General features: G+C 34.0%; 2 protein-coding genes across 3 annotated transcripts; both read right to left on the bottom strand.

The window, feature by feature from the left end:
- Window positions 1–465: 465 nt before the first annotated feature.
- On the bottom strand, window positions 466–7,536 carry LOC104890251 (tricyclene synthase TPS4, chloroplastic). Its single transcript, XM_010675665.4, has 7 exons — window positions 7,261–7,536; window positions 6,088–6,346; window positions 3,767–4,148; window positions 2,594–2,812; window positions 2,089–2,227; window positions 1,356–1,604; window positions 466–971 (listed from the first exon to the last, which is right to left on the bottom strand). The coding sequence occupies exons 1-7, from the start codon at window positions 7,504–7,506 to the stop codon at window positions 681–683; spliced, it is 1,785 nt and encodes a 594-aa protein (XP_010673967.1). The 5' UTR covers window positions 7,507–7,536; the 3' UTR covers window positions 466–680.
- A 5,130-nt stretch (window positions 7,537–12,666) lies between these two features.
- On the bottom strand, window positions 12,667–16,721 carry LOC104890253 (wall-associated receptor kinase-like 1). Of its 2 annotated transcripts, XM_010675667.3 has the most exons (5): window positions 16,589–16,721; window positions 16,074–16,128; window positions 14,619–15,594; window positions 14,374–14,532; window positions 12,667–14,197 (listed from the first exon to the last, which is right to left on the bottom strand). In XM_010675667.3, exons 2-5 carry the CDS (start codon window positions 16,086–16,088, stop codon window positions 12,990–12,992), a joined length of 2,358 nt encoding a protein of 785 aa, XP_010673969.1. In that variant the 5' UTR covers window positions 16,089–16,128; window positions 16,589–16,721; the 3' UTR covers window positions 12,667–12,989. The 2 variants fall into 2 exon arrangements, with proteins under 2 accessions (XP_010673969.1, XP_048499532.1); XM_048643575.1 differs by lacking the exon at window positions 16,074–16,128 and having other exon boundaries at window positions 16,589–16,714.
- Window positions 16,722–17,087: the final 366 nt, after the last annotated feature.

Here is a 17,087-nt window from a genome sequence, read left to right as displayed (position 1 = left end):
GCAAGAGAACTACAAACTTCAGTGCCTGTGATTTAGAGATCGTGGAGTTGGAGGAGGGAGAGTGCACTCGTCTGTTCCCCAGCACGAGTGTACAGGTTAAAAAATGTGATATTGTATCTTGGCCTAGTGGTTAAGATTGAGGTGCCGTGACCTCCCTTCTTTGTACTTTGTACCGCCTTCGTGGTTCATATAGATCAAAAAAAATTTGGCATTTTCATAAATATTAATTATCTTCTATATACTTCTCAATATAAAAGAAAAATTATAGTACTTTTTAAGAATATCATATTTTCATAATTTTTACTAATATATAATTAAAGATGTAGATAATTTATTTTTTGAATTTCATATGCAGCTCCTTTTATATAGTCTGAATTTCATATTCATATCTTTTGACAAAATACTTAGGATTGAAAACACAATTCTAGTAAACTTGATTCTTTAACCTTTTTTTTTTTACAAAAAATTCAAAATAAAATATCACAATTTCTTATTTTAGTCCAATATATACATATTATTATTGGAGAAGTTATTCCAAGTGGTATCAATTGCAAATATTTCTACCCCTAACACTTACCTCTAGGATTTGTGTAGTATTAGGTGTGTTTAAGAACTTGTCCAAATCAAATACAAATCGATCCAGTTTTCAGTTCAAAAAATTGACTATTCGGTTAATTTAATTATTTGATGGGATCAACAAATATTGAAAGGATATGTTTCTTAATAAGTTCTGGTGATCCATGACCATCTCCTTGTTGATACGCACATTGAGATGTGCGAGCCAGGTTTAAGGCAGTTTCTATAAAATCATCTGAAAAGGGAGTTTTATTATCAACTTGAATTTCATTGAGCCTTTTCCAACTCTCATCGATCATCTTGCTTATGTGTTCACGTGAATCTTCGAGTGATACACCTGCTTTCTTTGCATAACAAGATATTGCATTTGCTGTTTCTCCTCTTTCAATTTCATCCTACACCAAATTCAAGCAATCAAACAACTTAGCAATAATAGTGGTAGTTTCTTTGGTGGTGTTAATAACTTATACAAGTACTCCCTCCGACCTCCGTCCCAAATTAGTTGCTACATTTGCTTTTTCACAGTTTACGAGATGCAACTTCAAACACCAATATCTTGAGTTACATACATGAAAAAATTATATATTTGGAAAATACAAATTGTGACGAATCAAATAAGATTTAATATGACTATGTTTTCTCTTATGTATATGGAGTAAAAGATAGTTAAAGTTATGACGTGAATAATGGATGCCTACGGTCAAAATGTAGCAACTAATATGGGACGGAGGGAGTAGTATATATGACACACTTCGCTTGTAATGTATGTGTAAAAGTACCTCGTAAGTGGCAAGATCATTGGATAAACGGAAGACCATGGAAGGCAAACGTAAAATGTCATGGTTGTTTTTAAAGCAATCAAGAGCCTCAGGTGTAATATCTTGGCTTACAAAAAAAAATGCATGCGTCAATGCAACAACCCCTGAGGCTGAAACCCATCCATTGTTGATGTATTCCTCAAATGTTGGAGTTTGTTTATAGTGGCACCACTTAGCTTCTACCAAAAATGATTTCAGCACATCTTCCCACTACATTAATCGTCCAATTTAGTCGCCTTTAGTACACATTAAGGCTGATCTGTTTGGTAGGGCGTAAAACATTTTTAATGTAAAATGATTTTCATGGAAAACAATTTACAATAGAAAATACAATTCCAAAATTAGTTTTCTTTTGTTTGATTTCATGTAAGAAAAATGATGAAATGAAAGTAAATGAAAGAGAAAGTAAGAAGAGTGTACAAGAAAGACAAGGAAAACAATTTTCCCTTTATTTTGAAAGGAAAATGGTTTTCCATCCTCGGGAGAGTAATTCTACCCAAGGAAAAATTATTTTACACTCTTTTATCAACCAAACAATGTAAAACTGAAAATAGAGGAAAATAGTTTTATGGGAAAATGTTTTACGCACTATCAAACAAAGCCTAACTATGAATTAACGAAATTATCTTAAGTACATAGCTTGTTCCATTGGCAAAGAGAAGTAGAAATCGACTTATAGATGCAACATGCTTACCGCCTTTTTAAGGAAAGGAACGCAATTGTAACCCTTTTGCTTGAGAACTTCATACCCTATCTCGTTAACAGTGTTGTATAAAGCAAGGAAGGTTAATTTCATGTAGTATGGAAGATCGTCAACAACATTAACATCCCATCTGCACAAAATCATAGCAATATAATCGATTAGCTAGAGACCGTTCGGTATTACTGTGGTTTTCTGTTTTTGGTTTTTTATTTTTCAAACTCATATGATGTATGTACTACAATGAATAAAAAATAAGTCAAATTTATTGGAAACATGATAATTCTGGAAACTGACAACTAAATAGTGAAAACCACTTTTTCTGATTTGCTATTTTTTAATTTTTAATTTCCAAAAAACTGAAGACTGAAAATAGAAAACGATAACGAATGAACCTAAACTTTAACGGAAGCATCTAGCTCGATTGATATGCATTGTTATGATACAAATTAAAAGAGACATGTACGAAGTTCTAGCTCATGCATGTTATGTCACAAACCTCTCGACGGCATTGGTGAAAAGTTCTAGCTCATGCATGTGACCATAAACATCATAGATGTCATCAATAATAGTAATGAATTTGCAAACTTTGGTTAATGCTTTGCGGCAGTAGCTAAGTTCAGCTCTAGGTGTTGTGCCAGTGCCCCAAAAGAAACATTCCATAAGTCTGTCCCTTGCAAAGCTCAACTTATTTGATAAACCTAGCTCCTTCCACCACCTTCAAATTCAAAGTAATTTTAGTTATTTGAACAAGCCTATAGTATACTTAGAAGTTGAGATACAACGTTACATATTACAATTTCATATTAGATGATGCATGTTAATTATATACTTCTAAGAAAATTATCATAAAATGCAGATTAACCTGTACTCTTGTTTTTTTTATTGTTCTCACTTATAATCTTGACACTGTTCATAATTACAGAGAATCTTCTCAAAATTTCAATTTATAAAAAAAAAATATAGTCATGTATGTGGGAACTTATTTGATTCTTCTCAATTATTACATTATTAATATTCAGTCGTTATAATTTTTACTAATATATAATGAAAGATATCTAAGTTCAAAGATGTAGGGCTGATAATCAGGTTGGGTTGGGTCAGTTTCAGGTTGACCTGATTTGTATTTCAGGTTACTTACCCTTGACCCCAACCCGACCTTATTTATATTTCAGGTTGAAAACCTCAACCTAAACACGACCTTATATTTTTCGAGTTGACCTGAAATCAACCCAAAATGACCTGAAATAAAAATCTAAATATCCAATGATCAAAAAACTGCCAAATTAATTCAGAAAAGTAATGTACATGTAACATGTTTAAGTTTCAACATTCAAAGCCGGAATTTTCAGGTTAAAGTGAGTTGGGCTTGGCCCAATATTATAACGTTAACCGGCTAAGGGCTAACCTAACATAATAAGTTATTTTTAAATCAGGCAATTTCGGGTTATTTTTAGGTTTAAAAGGTCAACCTGAACCTAACCCATTATATTTTCAGGTTAGGTTGGGTCGACCCATTTTTTCAGGTCGAAAATCTCAACCCAAACTCGGAATTTTCAGGTCGGGTTATCAGGTTGGGTCAGTTTTTACCACCCTACAAAGATGCGCATTGAGAGATGCGCAAAGGAAAGTGAGAAAGGTAAAAAAAAAAAAAAAACAGAGGGAGTACTACCTTGTCATATCTTGGAGGTCCTCTTGATAGATCAATTGTGTCATATTAAAGTCGAGCTTAGCAAGTTCACACAATGCCACAACTTTTGTGTTAGAATCGTTCTTGGTAGAGGATGCCTCGATGTAGTGTCTAGCTTCGAGTCTTGGCATTCTGTATCGTAATGGAAGGTCTAATGTGCGATTCACTTGATTTGCAATGAGTTTGTGCTCATTTAAGCAAAGATGAGCTAAATGCTTTGAAGTGAAAGCTTTGGCTTCCTCTAAAAGATGCTCTTCTTCGTATGCAACGTATGAAGCTTCATACAAACTTATCATCCCATCGATGTCATTGCATAATGAAAGCTTGAACTTGCCCTCTTCACTCATAAATTGCTTAAATACATCTGTGAAGTATAAGAAAGCCAAAAACATACATCCAAGGAAATTAACAAAATCATAATTGTATTGGCTAAATGCACAATTACTTTAGCGAAAAGTAAACCAACAAGTGGCTCGTTACCATATAAATTAGAATAAAAGGCCTACTATAAACACAAATTTTTTGGAATGATTCCTTAATAAGATATATATATATGGTATATACCGTATATCTAGGGTGAATAAACTAAAACTTATAAGTTAACTAAAACTGATAAGATGATGAAATTGATAAGGTATCTAATTAACTTGACTGTTTGGCAAAATTAGTTGCTTAAGCTGATAAATTAGTTTGGCAAAATTAGCTAATATTAAAATTTTAAAAAGACTTTTCCAAAATTTTACTCACCTTATTTTGTAAAGGTTAAAATTTTAACTTATCATTTATGTCATTTTAACCACCTGAAATATTATTTTACGTACTCTCCAATAACACTAGGAATGATTTTAGCACCTAAAATTTGTTAACAATTTATCATTTAAGGTAACTAAAATACTTCTCCAAATAGAGGTAAAGTCGTTAATTCTTTTTTTTTTTTTTTTTTGAAGGGATAAAGTCGTTAATTCTTGATAATTATTGAACATGGATACTTTTCTTCTAAGAGAATTGACAACATTGGTACTTCTACTTAATGAATAATCAACTCAGACCACTACTTATAAACTTTTTTCTATGGGGAAAAGTAATATTATTAATAATTATCCATATGACATCTAGAATTATGGTATAAATTTGAAAAACATAGATATAGAGAAAAGACCTAATTATTACAATCGAAACAATTACTATTTTGCCTCCTAAAGACAAACTCGTATTCCACCACTCCTAACTTGACGTGGGAAGGTATTTTGGATGGCTTTGCATTTTTGCAGGTAGATATTGATTGTAGTCAACTCTACGATGATCATATTCATGTTGTGTATTAGAGATATACTCCATCCGTTTCATATTAATCTACACACTTTGACATTTTACACTATTCACGAATTGGACTTTGACCCTCGTTTGTGATTTATACGTGAATAAAAACATAGTCATGTGAGATCTTGTTAGATTCGCCTTAGTATGTATTTTATTAATATGTACTTTTTATAATTTTTACAATTACAAAACTAAAGATATATGTCCTTAAAGTTTTACATTGGCATGCGTGAAAAGTGTAAGTGTGTAAATTAAAATGAAACGGAGGGAGTATCATTTTTCACCTGCTCAATTAAGTTTTTTTGTTTTTCGTATATGAAGTAATTTTAGTATGTGAAACTAGAGGATTTATTGATGAGTATATGTGAAGGAATAAATAAACATAAATAAAAGAAAAAATAAATTTATGACATCGCCAATAATGATGTGCATTTGTGATTTGACATGATCAAGGTCCAAGACAAGATTGGAGCCTTCTTATTATGGACCCCAAGACATGCATGTATGTGTTGCAAATTAAAAGTCGTTATATACTTTTCAATAGACCTCATACTAATGGAGTATGTTCTCATTTATAAAAAAACTATTCTTTTCTTATTTAAAGAAATTCTTTTTTTGCTGTGAGATTTGGGATAAACAACCCCAACATTTAAGGATATTTTTCTTTTGACGTTGCGAAAATTTACAACCATAAAAACTAAAAGGTATAAAAGGAAGGGGAAGCCATTCAGATGGCATTTGCGAGCTCATGAGCTAAGTGAACATTCTCCATGTGAACCTTTTGTAACGTTGCACCCAAGGAATCCTCTGCCTAATTCCCGAATATCGTTAATTGTGTGATGAATGGATATGTCAGCCGTTCGAACTTAACAGACAAATTAAAGTTGTGGAGTCCGTGTGAAAAACTTACTTTTTAATAGTTTTATTTTGAGGCAATAATATTAACTATTTATTATTGTGTTTCAAGCTAAGAAAGGAAATACCTTGAGAAACCATATTTCCATTTTGCCTAAGAAGTCTGAACCCAAGAGCAGTAGCATGGAGATGCAGTTTCAAATCACCAAAGTTGCATGCAATTCTTCTTAGTGACCTCTTAATATCACTGTCAAAATCAATTCCAAGACCTAATCTTTGGATGCTATCAATTAGCTGGAAAACCACCATGAGTTCCAAATCTTCATCAGCCATCATATTCTTCACCTCAAAACTTAGTGTTTCTTTATCTATTTTCTCATACTTGTCCTACATAATATAAAGTTAAGGAATAAGCTCAAAAAACAAGTGTATAAAATGTCCATTTTGAAACATACATATTCTAAATTTTTTTTCTAATACTTCCTCCGTTGTTTAATAAATGACACACAGAGAAAATGGGCAATACCTAAAAGTCTGCTAGAAAAAGAAAATTGAGACCACTTGTTTTTTTTTTTTTTTTTTTTTTTTTGATAATTATTGAGACCACTTGTTTAACCAATTAAAATTAAGTATTGGATAAGGTAAGTAGGTAAAATAATTAAATGGTAGCAAAGATGTAATAAATGAGAAATATATCTTACCACTTTAAGCAATGTGTTACTTATTGTAACATTTACCTTACCTAAAAGAAAAACATGTCACTCATTAAAAAACGAAGGAAGCATAACTCCTGTGGAGTTTATGTGGTCATTTAAGTCGATGTAAAATATTTCAAGGCTTTTGCATCCTAGATTAGATACAGCTCATACAAGTAAAACCATGGTAACTATACTTGCTATTTGAGCTAGTCCACATCACGCTTAGGAAAATCGTGATCTAGTAATAAAATCATACTTTCTCCGTTTCAATTTAGTTGTGACACTTTTTATTTTAGGAAATTTCAATTTAGTTGTGATACTTTCATTTTGGGTAATAACATCTCTCTATCTCTCTCCTATCACATGAGACCCTTTTCTTTCTCTTTATCTCCTCTCTAAAAATTGTCTAGGAGTCCGTAATTTTAAGAGTGTCACGAGTAAATTGAACGGAGAAAGTAAATAAAGAATTCTAGCTAGTATAGTAGTATAGAGTAACTAAGTGTTAAAGTTATGTTACTTGTGTATAATCAAATAAAGCTACTACTACATAGTAACAATATTATGTGTAGTATATACATTCCAAAGTAATACATTGAAAACTACCTGCACATCCATTTGATCCCTCTTTAGAGACTCAAGGAACTCAGAATTCCAGATGTTGGGTTTATAATTGGCAGTACGACGACTGTCTACCGTCGGAGAGCTTAGTGTTTCGGGCGTGGCGGTGGCTGTGGACATATTTGGCCTAGGGAAGATTTTGTGACCGTAACCAGGACCTTTGGAGAGGGGTGAAAATATAGTTGGTGTTGGTGTTGGTGTTTGGACTTGCATAAACAAAATATGGTTCATTGGGGATACTAGCTAGTTTGTAGTTGAGAAAGTGAGTGACAATATATTCATTTAACTGTGGTACATCAACTATATATAATACAAGAGCAGTAGCTAGACTAGGAAAAGACAACAAAGTATCCTAGAGAATATCATATACAAGGAAGGAGATAAGAAAGATAATAAAGAGAGGTACAAATTAAAGATGATTTACAAAGTAATATGAACAATAATATCGATAATCATATCAAAAGGATTAATTACTTGATACAATTTCCTATATGCCCCCGCAAGATGGACGGGGAATTCGAAAGTCTGATCTTGAGTAATAGAGCATCCACCCGGGGACAAAAAAGAGGTTTAGTGAGAAAATCACAACTTGATCATTGATATGGGGACATGAGTTACCCATAACTTACCATTTTGAATTTGCTCACGAATAAAATAAAATACAATGGCTATATGCTTCATCTTGGAATGAAAGATGGGATTAGCACTAAGACAGGTAGCACAAAGTTTGTCACAAAAAATAACCGAAATATTAGATAAACGAACACCCATTTCAATGAGGAGGTTGTAAACCCATATAAGTTCACTATAGGCACGTAGAAGAAACAATACGATATTCGGCCTCGGTAGAGGATTTGGCAATAGACAGATGCTTCTTTGAGCACCAAGTAACAGGATTTCGACCAAGGAAGATCACAGGCCCATAGTAGAAATATAATCATCACGATCGCCTGCCCAATCTGCATTGGAAAAGGCATGAAGAGTAGATGGGGAATCTTGAAAGATGTTAATACCCTTATCAAGTGTACCATTTAAGTACCGAAGTAACTGCTTGAGGGCATCCCAATGATCAGATGTTGGACAATGCATAAATTGAGAGAGTTTGTTGACGGCATAAGCCACGTGTGGCCGAGTGAGAGTAAGTTACTGAAGGCTGACCACTGCAAAACGATAATCCTTAGGCTCGTCAAGAGGAACTCCAGAGTTTGCTGTGAGATGTTAATTAGGGAGTATAGCCTTATAAGAGTAGGTACCAGTTTTGTATCGAGCATGCCCATTCTTTCAAGAAGATCAAGGATCGATGTAGCGTTGTTGATGAGTTTTAAAATATATACGGCAAGTGCACGGTGTCTGTTTAGAAGAACTGGCAAATACGGATCGATCCACAAGGAGGGGAGTTCTATAGATTTGTGCTCAATTTTTTAACTACTTCAAGAAAAGAATTTGATTGAATAATTAATAACTAAACTAGAATAAACTAGAGCACAAAAGGATGGAAGTTTATCAAATAATTAAAAACCTAGGGCAATCGATCGGTCCATCATGTTTATACCAATCTAATCACTACAATATAGTTCAACAATACTTGGATTGAAGTTCGAATAATTAGAATATTTCGTTAATCCTACGGTCGGGTCTTAACAACTCTTAGATCAACATATGCTAGTACGGTCACTCAACATAATCAGACCTACCTATTGTAACAAGCCTCTATAATGAGTATGATCTTTCGATTCCAACTCCTATTAACTAAACATAACTCATGATATTGCGCAATTACATGAATTAAACAAACATAACAAATCAATAAGGAATTACTCTAATTCAATTCAAATGTCGAAGAATATAAACCACAATCAAATAGGTATAAACATGGCTTCCCTCACTAAGCCCTAGAGAAAGACTATTCACTCTTGATAATAATAAACTCAATAAATATAATGCAAATATCAGAATTCATCAAAGTAAAGAAGAATACCGAATGATTGAAGAGCAATGAAAACGAAATCAACAATCTTTATAATCTTCAAGATTTAATACTAAAGTAGAGAGAGAAAACTAAGTGTTTGAACCTAAAAACGCTGAGTAATAGATGCCCTAATCAAAAATACTAAAAACCTATTTATAGTTTTTACAAAACCATCTAAAAAAGGCAAAAATTAATTTTCCCGAAAAACTGGCCAGTCGGGCGACGTTGTCTTGAACTTACGAGCAAAGGAACAATTTCGCCCGGTCAACCGAGCAAGCCTCCCCGGTCGGGGGTGTAAGCAAATTTGGCCTCTTTCTCACCCGGTTGGCCGGGCTGTTTGGCTTGTATGGTGAAAGAGCTCTCGAAACCACCCGGTCGACCGGGCAAGAAAACTACGATTTTGCGTCAATTGGTGCAAGCCACAACCAAAGCTAACCGAACTCGAAGATAGGTAGATCATGTATGTATCATCCCCTGCTGGTCTAATAATCCATATAACTGCAAGTAATAACTAATAAGAGCACAGAAAACTATAGGTGTCATTCAGAGTTCAGAAATTATTATGAGTTCATTGTTAAATTCTAGAAGATTTTGACCAGCTTGAACGAAACGACCAATCTTCTTCTATGAAAGATGTTTCTGCAGGCCAAAGGATTTCACTTGGATTGCTTTTAATCTTGGTTAACTAGTTATTAGGCCCGGGCTATGCCCCGGGTAAGAAAAAAAATTCATTTATTAATATAATACTTTATGATAATAACACTAAATACAACTTAGCCTAGTGGTTAAGACTTTAGTATATGTACTTGAGGTATCGAACTTTAGTTTCAGTTCAATTCACTTTAATTACTCTCTACAATTTAATTTCTCTTAATTTAATTCAGTTAAGTTCAGTTTAATTTCAATTAGTTCACTTCAATTTAATTTCACTCGTTCCCAAAAAAAAAGTCCCTTGCTTTTATCGACTTTTTCGTAAATCTTAATGTTGATAGTGATACAGTTTACATCTGTACAGGTATGCATGTTGTCGTTTCTTATTAGTGCCGGTACGAAGTTGTTTTTTCGTGGTGCACAATGTACATAGTACATCTAATTATCTAAATAAATCAACGTTGTTTTTTCTGCTGTGCAATGACTGCAAATCTAACACATTTTCCACACTTCTACATGCTTGAATAGCATGATTGTAACATTGTGAAAATTTTATATCATTAATTGATCATCATCATTATTAATATAATACTTTATGATAATAACACTAAATACAACTTAGCCTAGTGGTTAAGACTTTAGTATATGTACTTGAGGTATCAAACTTTAGTTTCAGTTCAATTCACTTTAATTACTCTCTACAATTTAATTTCTCTTAATTTAATTCAGTTAAGTTCAGTTTAATTTCAATTAGTTCACTTCAATTTAATTTCACTCGTTCCCAAAAAAAAAGTCCCTTGCTTTTATCGACTTTTTCGTAAATCTTAATGTTGATAGTGATACAGTTTACATCTGTACAGGTATGCATGTTGTCGTTTCTTATTAGTGCCGGTACGAAGTTGTTTTTTCGTGGTGCACAATGTACATAGTACATCTAATTATCTAAATATATCAACGTTGTTTTTTTCTGCTGTGCAATGACTGCAAATCTAACACATTTTCCACACTTCTACATGCTTGAATAGCATGATTGTAACATTGTGAAAATTTTATATCATTAATTGATCATCATCATTATTAATATAATACTTTATGATAATAACACTAAATACAACTTAGCCTAGTGGTTAAGACTTTAGTATATGTACTTGAGGTATCGAACTTTAGTTTCAGTTCAATTCACTTTAATTACTCTCTACAATTTAATTTCTCTTAATTTAATTCAGTTAAGTTCAGTTTAATTTCAATTAGTTCACTTCAATTTAATTTCACTCGTTCCCAAAAAAAAAGTCCCTTGCTTTTATCGACTTTTTCGTAAATCTTAATGTTGATAGTGATACAGTTTACATCTGTACAGGTATGCATGTTGTCGTTTCTTATTAGTGCCGGTACGAAGTTGTTTTTTCGTGGTGCACAATGTACATAGTACATCTAATTATCTAAATATATCAACGTTGTTTTTTTCTGCTGTGCAATGACTGCAAATCTAACACATTTTCCACACTTCTACATGCTTGAATAGCATGATTGTAACATTGTGAAAATTTTATATCATTAATTGATCATCATCATTATTAATATAATACTTTATGATAATAACACTAAATACAACTTAGCCTAGTGGTTAAGACTTTAGTATATGACTTGAGGTATCGAACTTTAGTTTCAGTTCAATTCACTTTAATTACTCTCTACAATTTAATTTCTCTTAATTTAATTCAGTTAAGTTCAGTTTAATTTCAATTAGTTCACTTCAATTTAATTTCACTCGTTCCCAAAAAAAAGTCCCTTGCTTTTATCGACTTTTTCGTAAATCTTAATGTTGATAGTGATACAGTTTACATCTGTACAGGTATACATGTTGTCGTTTCTTATTAGTGCCGGTACGAAGTTGTTTTTTCGTGGTGCACAATGTACATAGTACATCTAATTATCTAAATATATCAACGTTGTTTTTTTCTGCTGTGCAATGACTGCAAACCTAACACATTTTCCACACTTCTACATGCTTGAATAACAAGACTTAATTTTCTCCCTGCTACATGATTGTAACATTGTGAAAATTTTATATCATCAATTGATCATCATCATTATTGTTGTATTCTTGTGTCGACTCCAGTCTATTTTTTTTTTTTTTTTTTAACAAAAAATAAACTTATGTATACACTTTAGTTTTCATTTCACATACAATAAAAAAAAAATAGATCGAATCAGATCAGACAAAAAAATTTAGAAAAAAAATGAGAAAATTCTAAGAAAAAAAACAGCTACAACAAGTTCAGAATTGATACTGAAAAATTCAGATTTGATCTGATTAGATAAAAAAAAAATCTTACAAATTGAACATATTCTTAATGTAGTACCCAAATTTTATTTTATTTTGATAATTAATCAAAGTTCTATTAAATCCTTCTTAGCCCTCTTCCTCCTTTTTGTTCCCATTCCCACTTCATTAATGTATTGATAATAAAAAAGTAACTAAGAATTAAAGAGGCCATACTGAATATTGTGAATATTATGTCTGGAATTTAGGTACATGAGAAGCTCTACAAAGAGATAACTAATCAGTGACCAACTTAGATTATCTGGGTAAGTCAAATCAATATGCTTCACTTTGGGAAGATGGTAGGTACTAAGTTGGCTACAACTTTCCCTCCTAGTTGTTGTAACACGGCTTATATTGCGGACTGTAAAACTCGTTTTAATATGACTATATAATATGCGGCTTACCCTTTTCACAAAAGAAAAAGTTGGCGACAACTTTTAAGGGATTATAGAAAATAGCAAATAAAAATGGCAGTACAAAGTACAACCACCAAAATATTGCAGATCATATATTGTGAGTTATAATGCACATAAGTCAGACACAAGGATTGCATCCCTACATGTAAAAAAAAGCTAATCTATCTCACACCACAATGATTGGTGCAAGCCACAGCCAAAGCTAACCGAACTCGAAGATAGGTAGATCATGTATCATCCTCTGCTGGTCTAATGATCCATATAACTGCAAGTAATAACTAATAAGAGCACAGAAAACTATAGGTGTCATTCAGAGTTCAGAAAATATCATGCCAGATTATGAGTTACAGTGTTAAATTCTAGAAGATTTCGACCAGATTGAACGAAACGGCCAATCTTCTTCCATGAAAGATGTTTCTGCAGGCAAAAGGCTTTCACTTGGACTGCTTTTAATCTTGGTTAATGTCCTCTCACCGACCTCTGCCAAATTCGTCTGAACTGAAACCGGCAAATGATGAAGTTGACTGATCACCTCCAACTCTATAGCAACTTCTCTCATTGTTGGCCTCTGCTTCCCGTCCATGTTCAGACACCTTTTAGCAAGGTCCGCGACAGCAAGGATAGTTTCTTCCTTACCCTTGTTTACAACTCGAGCAGCCAAGATATCAGACAACTTGGATTTTTCCATAGATGATAGAAACCACAACACAAGACTTTGTCCATTATGAGATTCAGTAGAAAAGATTGCGCTCTTCCCTGTCAAAAGCTCTACAAGAACTACTCCAAAGCCATAAACATCGCTCTTTTCAGTAAATTGGTTTGATCGAAAATATTCAGGATCTAAATACCCAAATGTACCTTGAACACGAGTGGTTAAATGAGTTTGATCAACATCAACTGTTCTTGATGTCCCAAAATCTGATAACTTTGCTCTATATTTTAGATCAAGAAGTATGTTTGAGGTTTTGACATCTCTATGAAAAATAGGCTTTGAGGATGCTGAATGCAAGTAAGTGAGAGCTCCTGCAACATCTATAGCAATTTGCAAACGCATTTCCCATGTAATTGGGAAGTCTTCCCTAGAATCATGAATATGCATAGAAAGAGTCCCGTTTGGGACAAACTCATACACTAGTAGTGGAACTTCTGTTTCCAAACAACATCCTAACAATTTGACTATATTTCTATGGTTGATTTGTGATAATATAACCACCTCATTGATGAATTGACTCAACTGATTGTTACTTCCTATCTTGGATTTCTTTATAGCAACAATGTTCCCATCACTTAACATACCTTTGTAGACTGTACCCTGGCCTCCCTGACCAAGCACTCTGTCTTCATTGTAGTTATCAGTAGCTTTCTCTAGTTCATCTGCAGTATAAATTATTCTCGTCTCTACCATGCCATCTGTAGATGACAATTGTTGTTGTAATAGTAAACCACCATTTCGCTCAAAGTTTTTAGCCTTTTGTACAATCTTCTTTCTTTTCCTTGCTACAATTAAAAGCCAATATCCACTCAAGATGAAAAGTATAGTTCCCGAGCCTATGCCAAGTCCTGAAATGCACCGATAATAGACTATCAAATAATAATTTTGATGTGGAGAGGACTTTAAAAGATTTCAACGCTGTTATCTACTTCTTCTTTTAGGTTCACCACTATGAGGAATATGATCAAACTCAGTGATATGTGTTCCATTAATAAGTAATTTCCAAGAGGGGGAAAAACCTTACCAAGAGGGAAGGCAAACTTAGAACTCTTAGCCAGACAACCTGTCCCATTTTTCCTGCCATCGCCTTGATAACCTTTTGGGCAATGACATTCGTAGCTCCCTGGGGTATTTACACAGATGCCAGAGCAAGGATTGCTTCGTCCTTTGCACTCATTGAAATCTAGGAAAGGAGGCAAACTTTTCATTGTATACTTTTACCACCAACTGGAGGATGGGGGGGGGGGGGAGACAGGGGAGGAGACTAACCTGTACAACCTGGAGAAAGATAAGGATTGCCCTCATATCCTTGAGCACATTTACAGCGATAACCATAGACGTCTAAATCTTGATCAAGATCAATGCAAGTTGTATTCTGTTGGCATGCATATACAGTCGAGTTCTTCTGAGCGTCTCTGCATGTTGCATTTGCAACAAACCAGTCTAGTACAGATGGCATGACTTCTGTCCTGGAAGCAAATGCAGGGCTCTGAACATCAATAGCTCGAATGAAGTTGATGCTCGAGCGTTTTGCTATGAAGGCATAACTGCAATTCCCTGATGACATACTAGTGTTGTATACTATCTTTTCCAAACTTGCATTAAAGTACTGTAAGCCCTTAGGAATAGGAGCCTCACAGCAGCCAAGTCCAGAGCATGTGTTGTCAAGCAAATCCTCCTCCTTAGTACACAAAGCAACACAACTGAAAATTTTCTGGCCTGCCCTTGTTTGTGCATCAATCAGTCCATAATGATGACAACCAATAACTATAAACTTGTTGGCCGTTGCTGATAATGCTAAGGGTTTGCCTACAATATGAGCACCCTGATACTTATTAGTAGCAACTGCTTTTCCTGCACTGTCACATGATTGAGCAACAGGAAGGGATTCCATTGTCAACTGTGTCTCAGATATATCTAGAATCACAGAGTACTCGTTCCAATAAGCTGTGTAGGTGGTACCATTTTTGGTGATACATCTTACGATATATTCATCTCCCATGGCACAGTCTTTCCCTATACCAAAAGGATAAGGGATTACCATGTTCCTGCACTTGGACTGACAACCGTCTTTTGTGGTATTTTTAGCCGTGAGCATGGTGGCTGGTTGCAGGGATTGCACTATACATGGGAAAGCTAGCAGCAGCCATGTCCATGAGAGGAATGCAGATAGCATATTTTTGCTTTCTACGTGATATTGACGTGTACTAATTTGGGGATCACGCTTAACAAACACAAATATTATCTGCATAGATTTGATGCAATTAGGCAACAAAGCACTATCAGGATATCACTTAACAAAACAGTTATGGATAAGCACGAAACGTATGCAGTTTAAAGGTGGTGTAGGTTGGATGCAATTAGGCAACAAAGCACTAGAAGTTTTAGGCAACAATTAGTACAATAGTCAATGGAGCACTGATTATACAAACAATTAAAATCCAAATGGTGTGTGTTACTCTCTTTATGCTGTGTTCAGACTGTAAGTAAATGCACAAGTGTGAATCAATGACTCATGTCATGGTGGTTATGTATTCCCATGGTCCACCATTCTGGCTTTACAAAAACTTATCAAGGTTTACTTTCGATTACATATTAAGTTATAGAAAACAGCTTTTATTGGCTAAATGATGGTTTATTTGGTTTTAGTGAAAATGTCAATTCTAAAAAAGGTATCAACTTGAAAATTTACAAAAGTCTACCACTGGATTATCAGAAGTATACCTTTTCTTGCTCCATTTTTCCTTGGATCCTGTCCGTCGCGAGTTCATCCAGATATCTGCAAATAGTAGCAGTAGTAACGATTCCCTATATACAGGATACAAGAAGTGACAGAGACTTGTAATGTTTACAGTTTATAGCTTTGGTTTACTATTGAATCCAAGGAAAAAAAAAAAGGAGCCAGTCTGCGTTTTATTTCACTCATGTTGTCAAGGAAAGGGCTTATTATGGATGAATTAACAGGCCGCACCAATGCAATGTGACCTTTTACTGCATTTGTATTTCTTATACTTTCAAAAGTATTCTTCCAACAAAATACAACCTATCATAATTCGAGCATGTTGGTGAATGAATAATTATCTTAATAATCGGTTCCATTATCTACATTATAAATCAGGAAGTATAATTAGGTGAATTTTGACAAAAGATCGGACATGGCAGAAAAAAGTTGCCAAGGTAAGAAGTCGTGACAATCTGTAACAAAGTTAACGCCAACTATAAAATTCATTACAACTTACAACACAACTTGCACGGTTGAAGCAGTCTAACAAAACTATCGCCCCTTTTGTGGCCGAATGTTGCCTTGAACTTGGTTAATTGTGTTGTTCCATCAGAAGAAAACCAAATGTTGCAGATGATGGAAAGTATGACCTGGAAACAAACAAATAAGATTGACATTTTACAAGTTCAACACCTTGCATTGAAAAGTGTCGTCAGAAAAAAGAGTACCAAGGCCAGCAATAGTTGACATTGTAATTAAGCTTCAGTAAATTAATTATGATTGTAACCAACAATTTAACTCTATTAGCTAAGGGTTGAAGGTTTGGCATTCTTTTCCACCCAAAATAGCAAATTAGGAATCGGACTAACACGCCATATTCGAGCTACAATTTCAAGTTTAGAGAAAAACATGCTGAAAAGTCAGATACACAGCAGATGCTGCAGTCTGCAGTTAGTAAGAAAGATTGGAGCAAAAGAAGCAGTAAACTAGGAGACAGCTGACAGCATGAACTTTCT

Source organism: Beta vulgaris, chromosome 4, assembly GCF_026745355.1.
Source record: "Beta vulgaris subsp. vulgaris cultivar EL10 chromosome 4, EL10.2, whole genome shotgun sequence".
In the NCBI taxonomy this organism is placed as follows: Eukaryota; Viridiplantae; Streptophyta; class Magnoliopsida; order Caryophyllales; family Amaranthaceae; genus Beta; species Beta vulgaris.
Note: the sequence above shows the minus strand (reverse complement) of the source record. Positions and strands in the feature narration are given on the sequence as shown.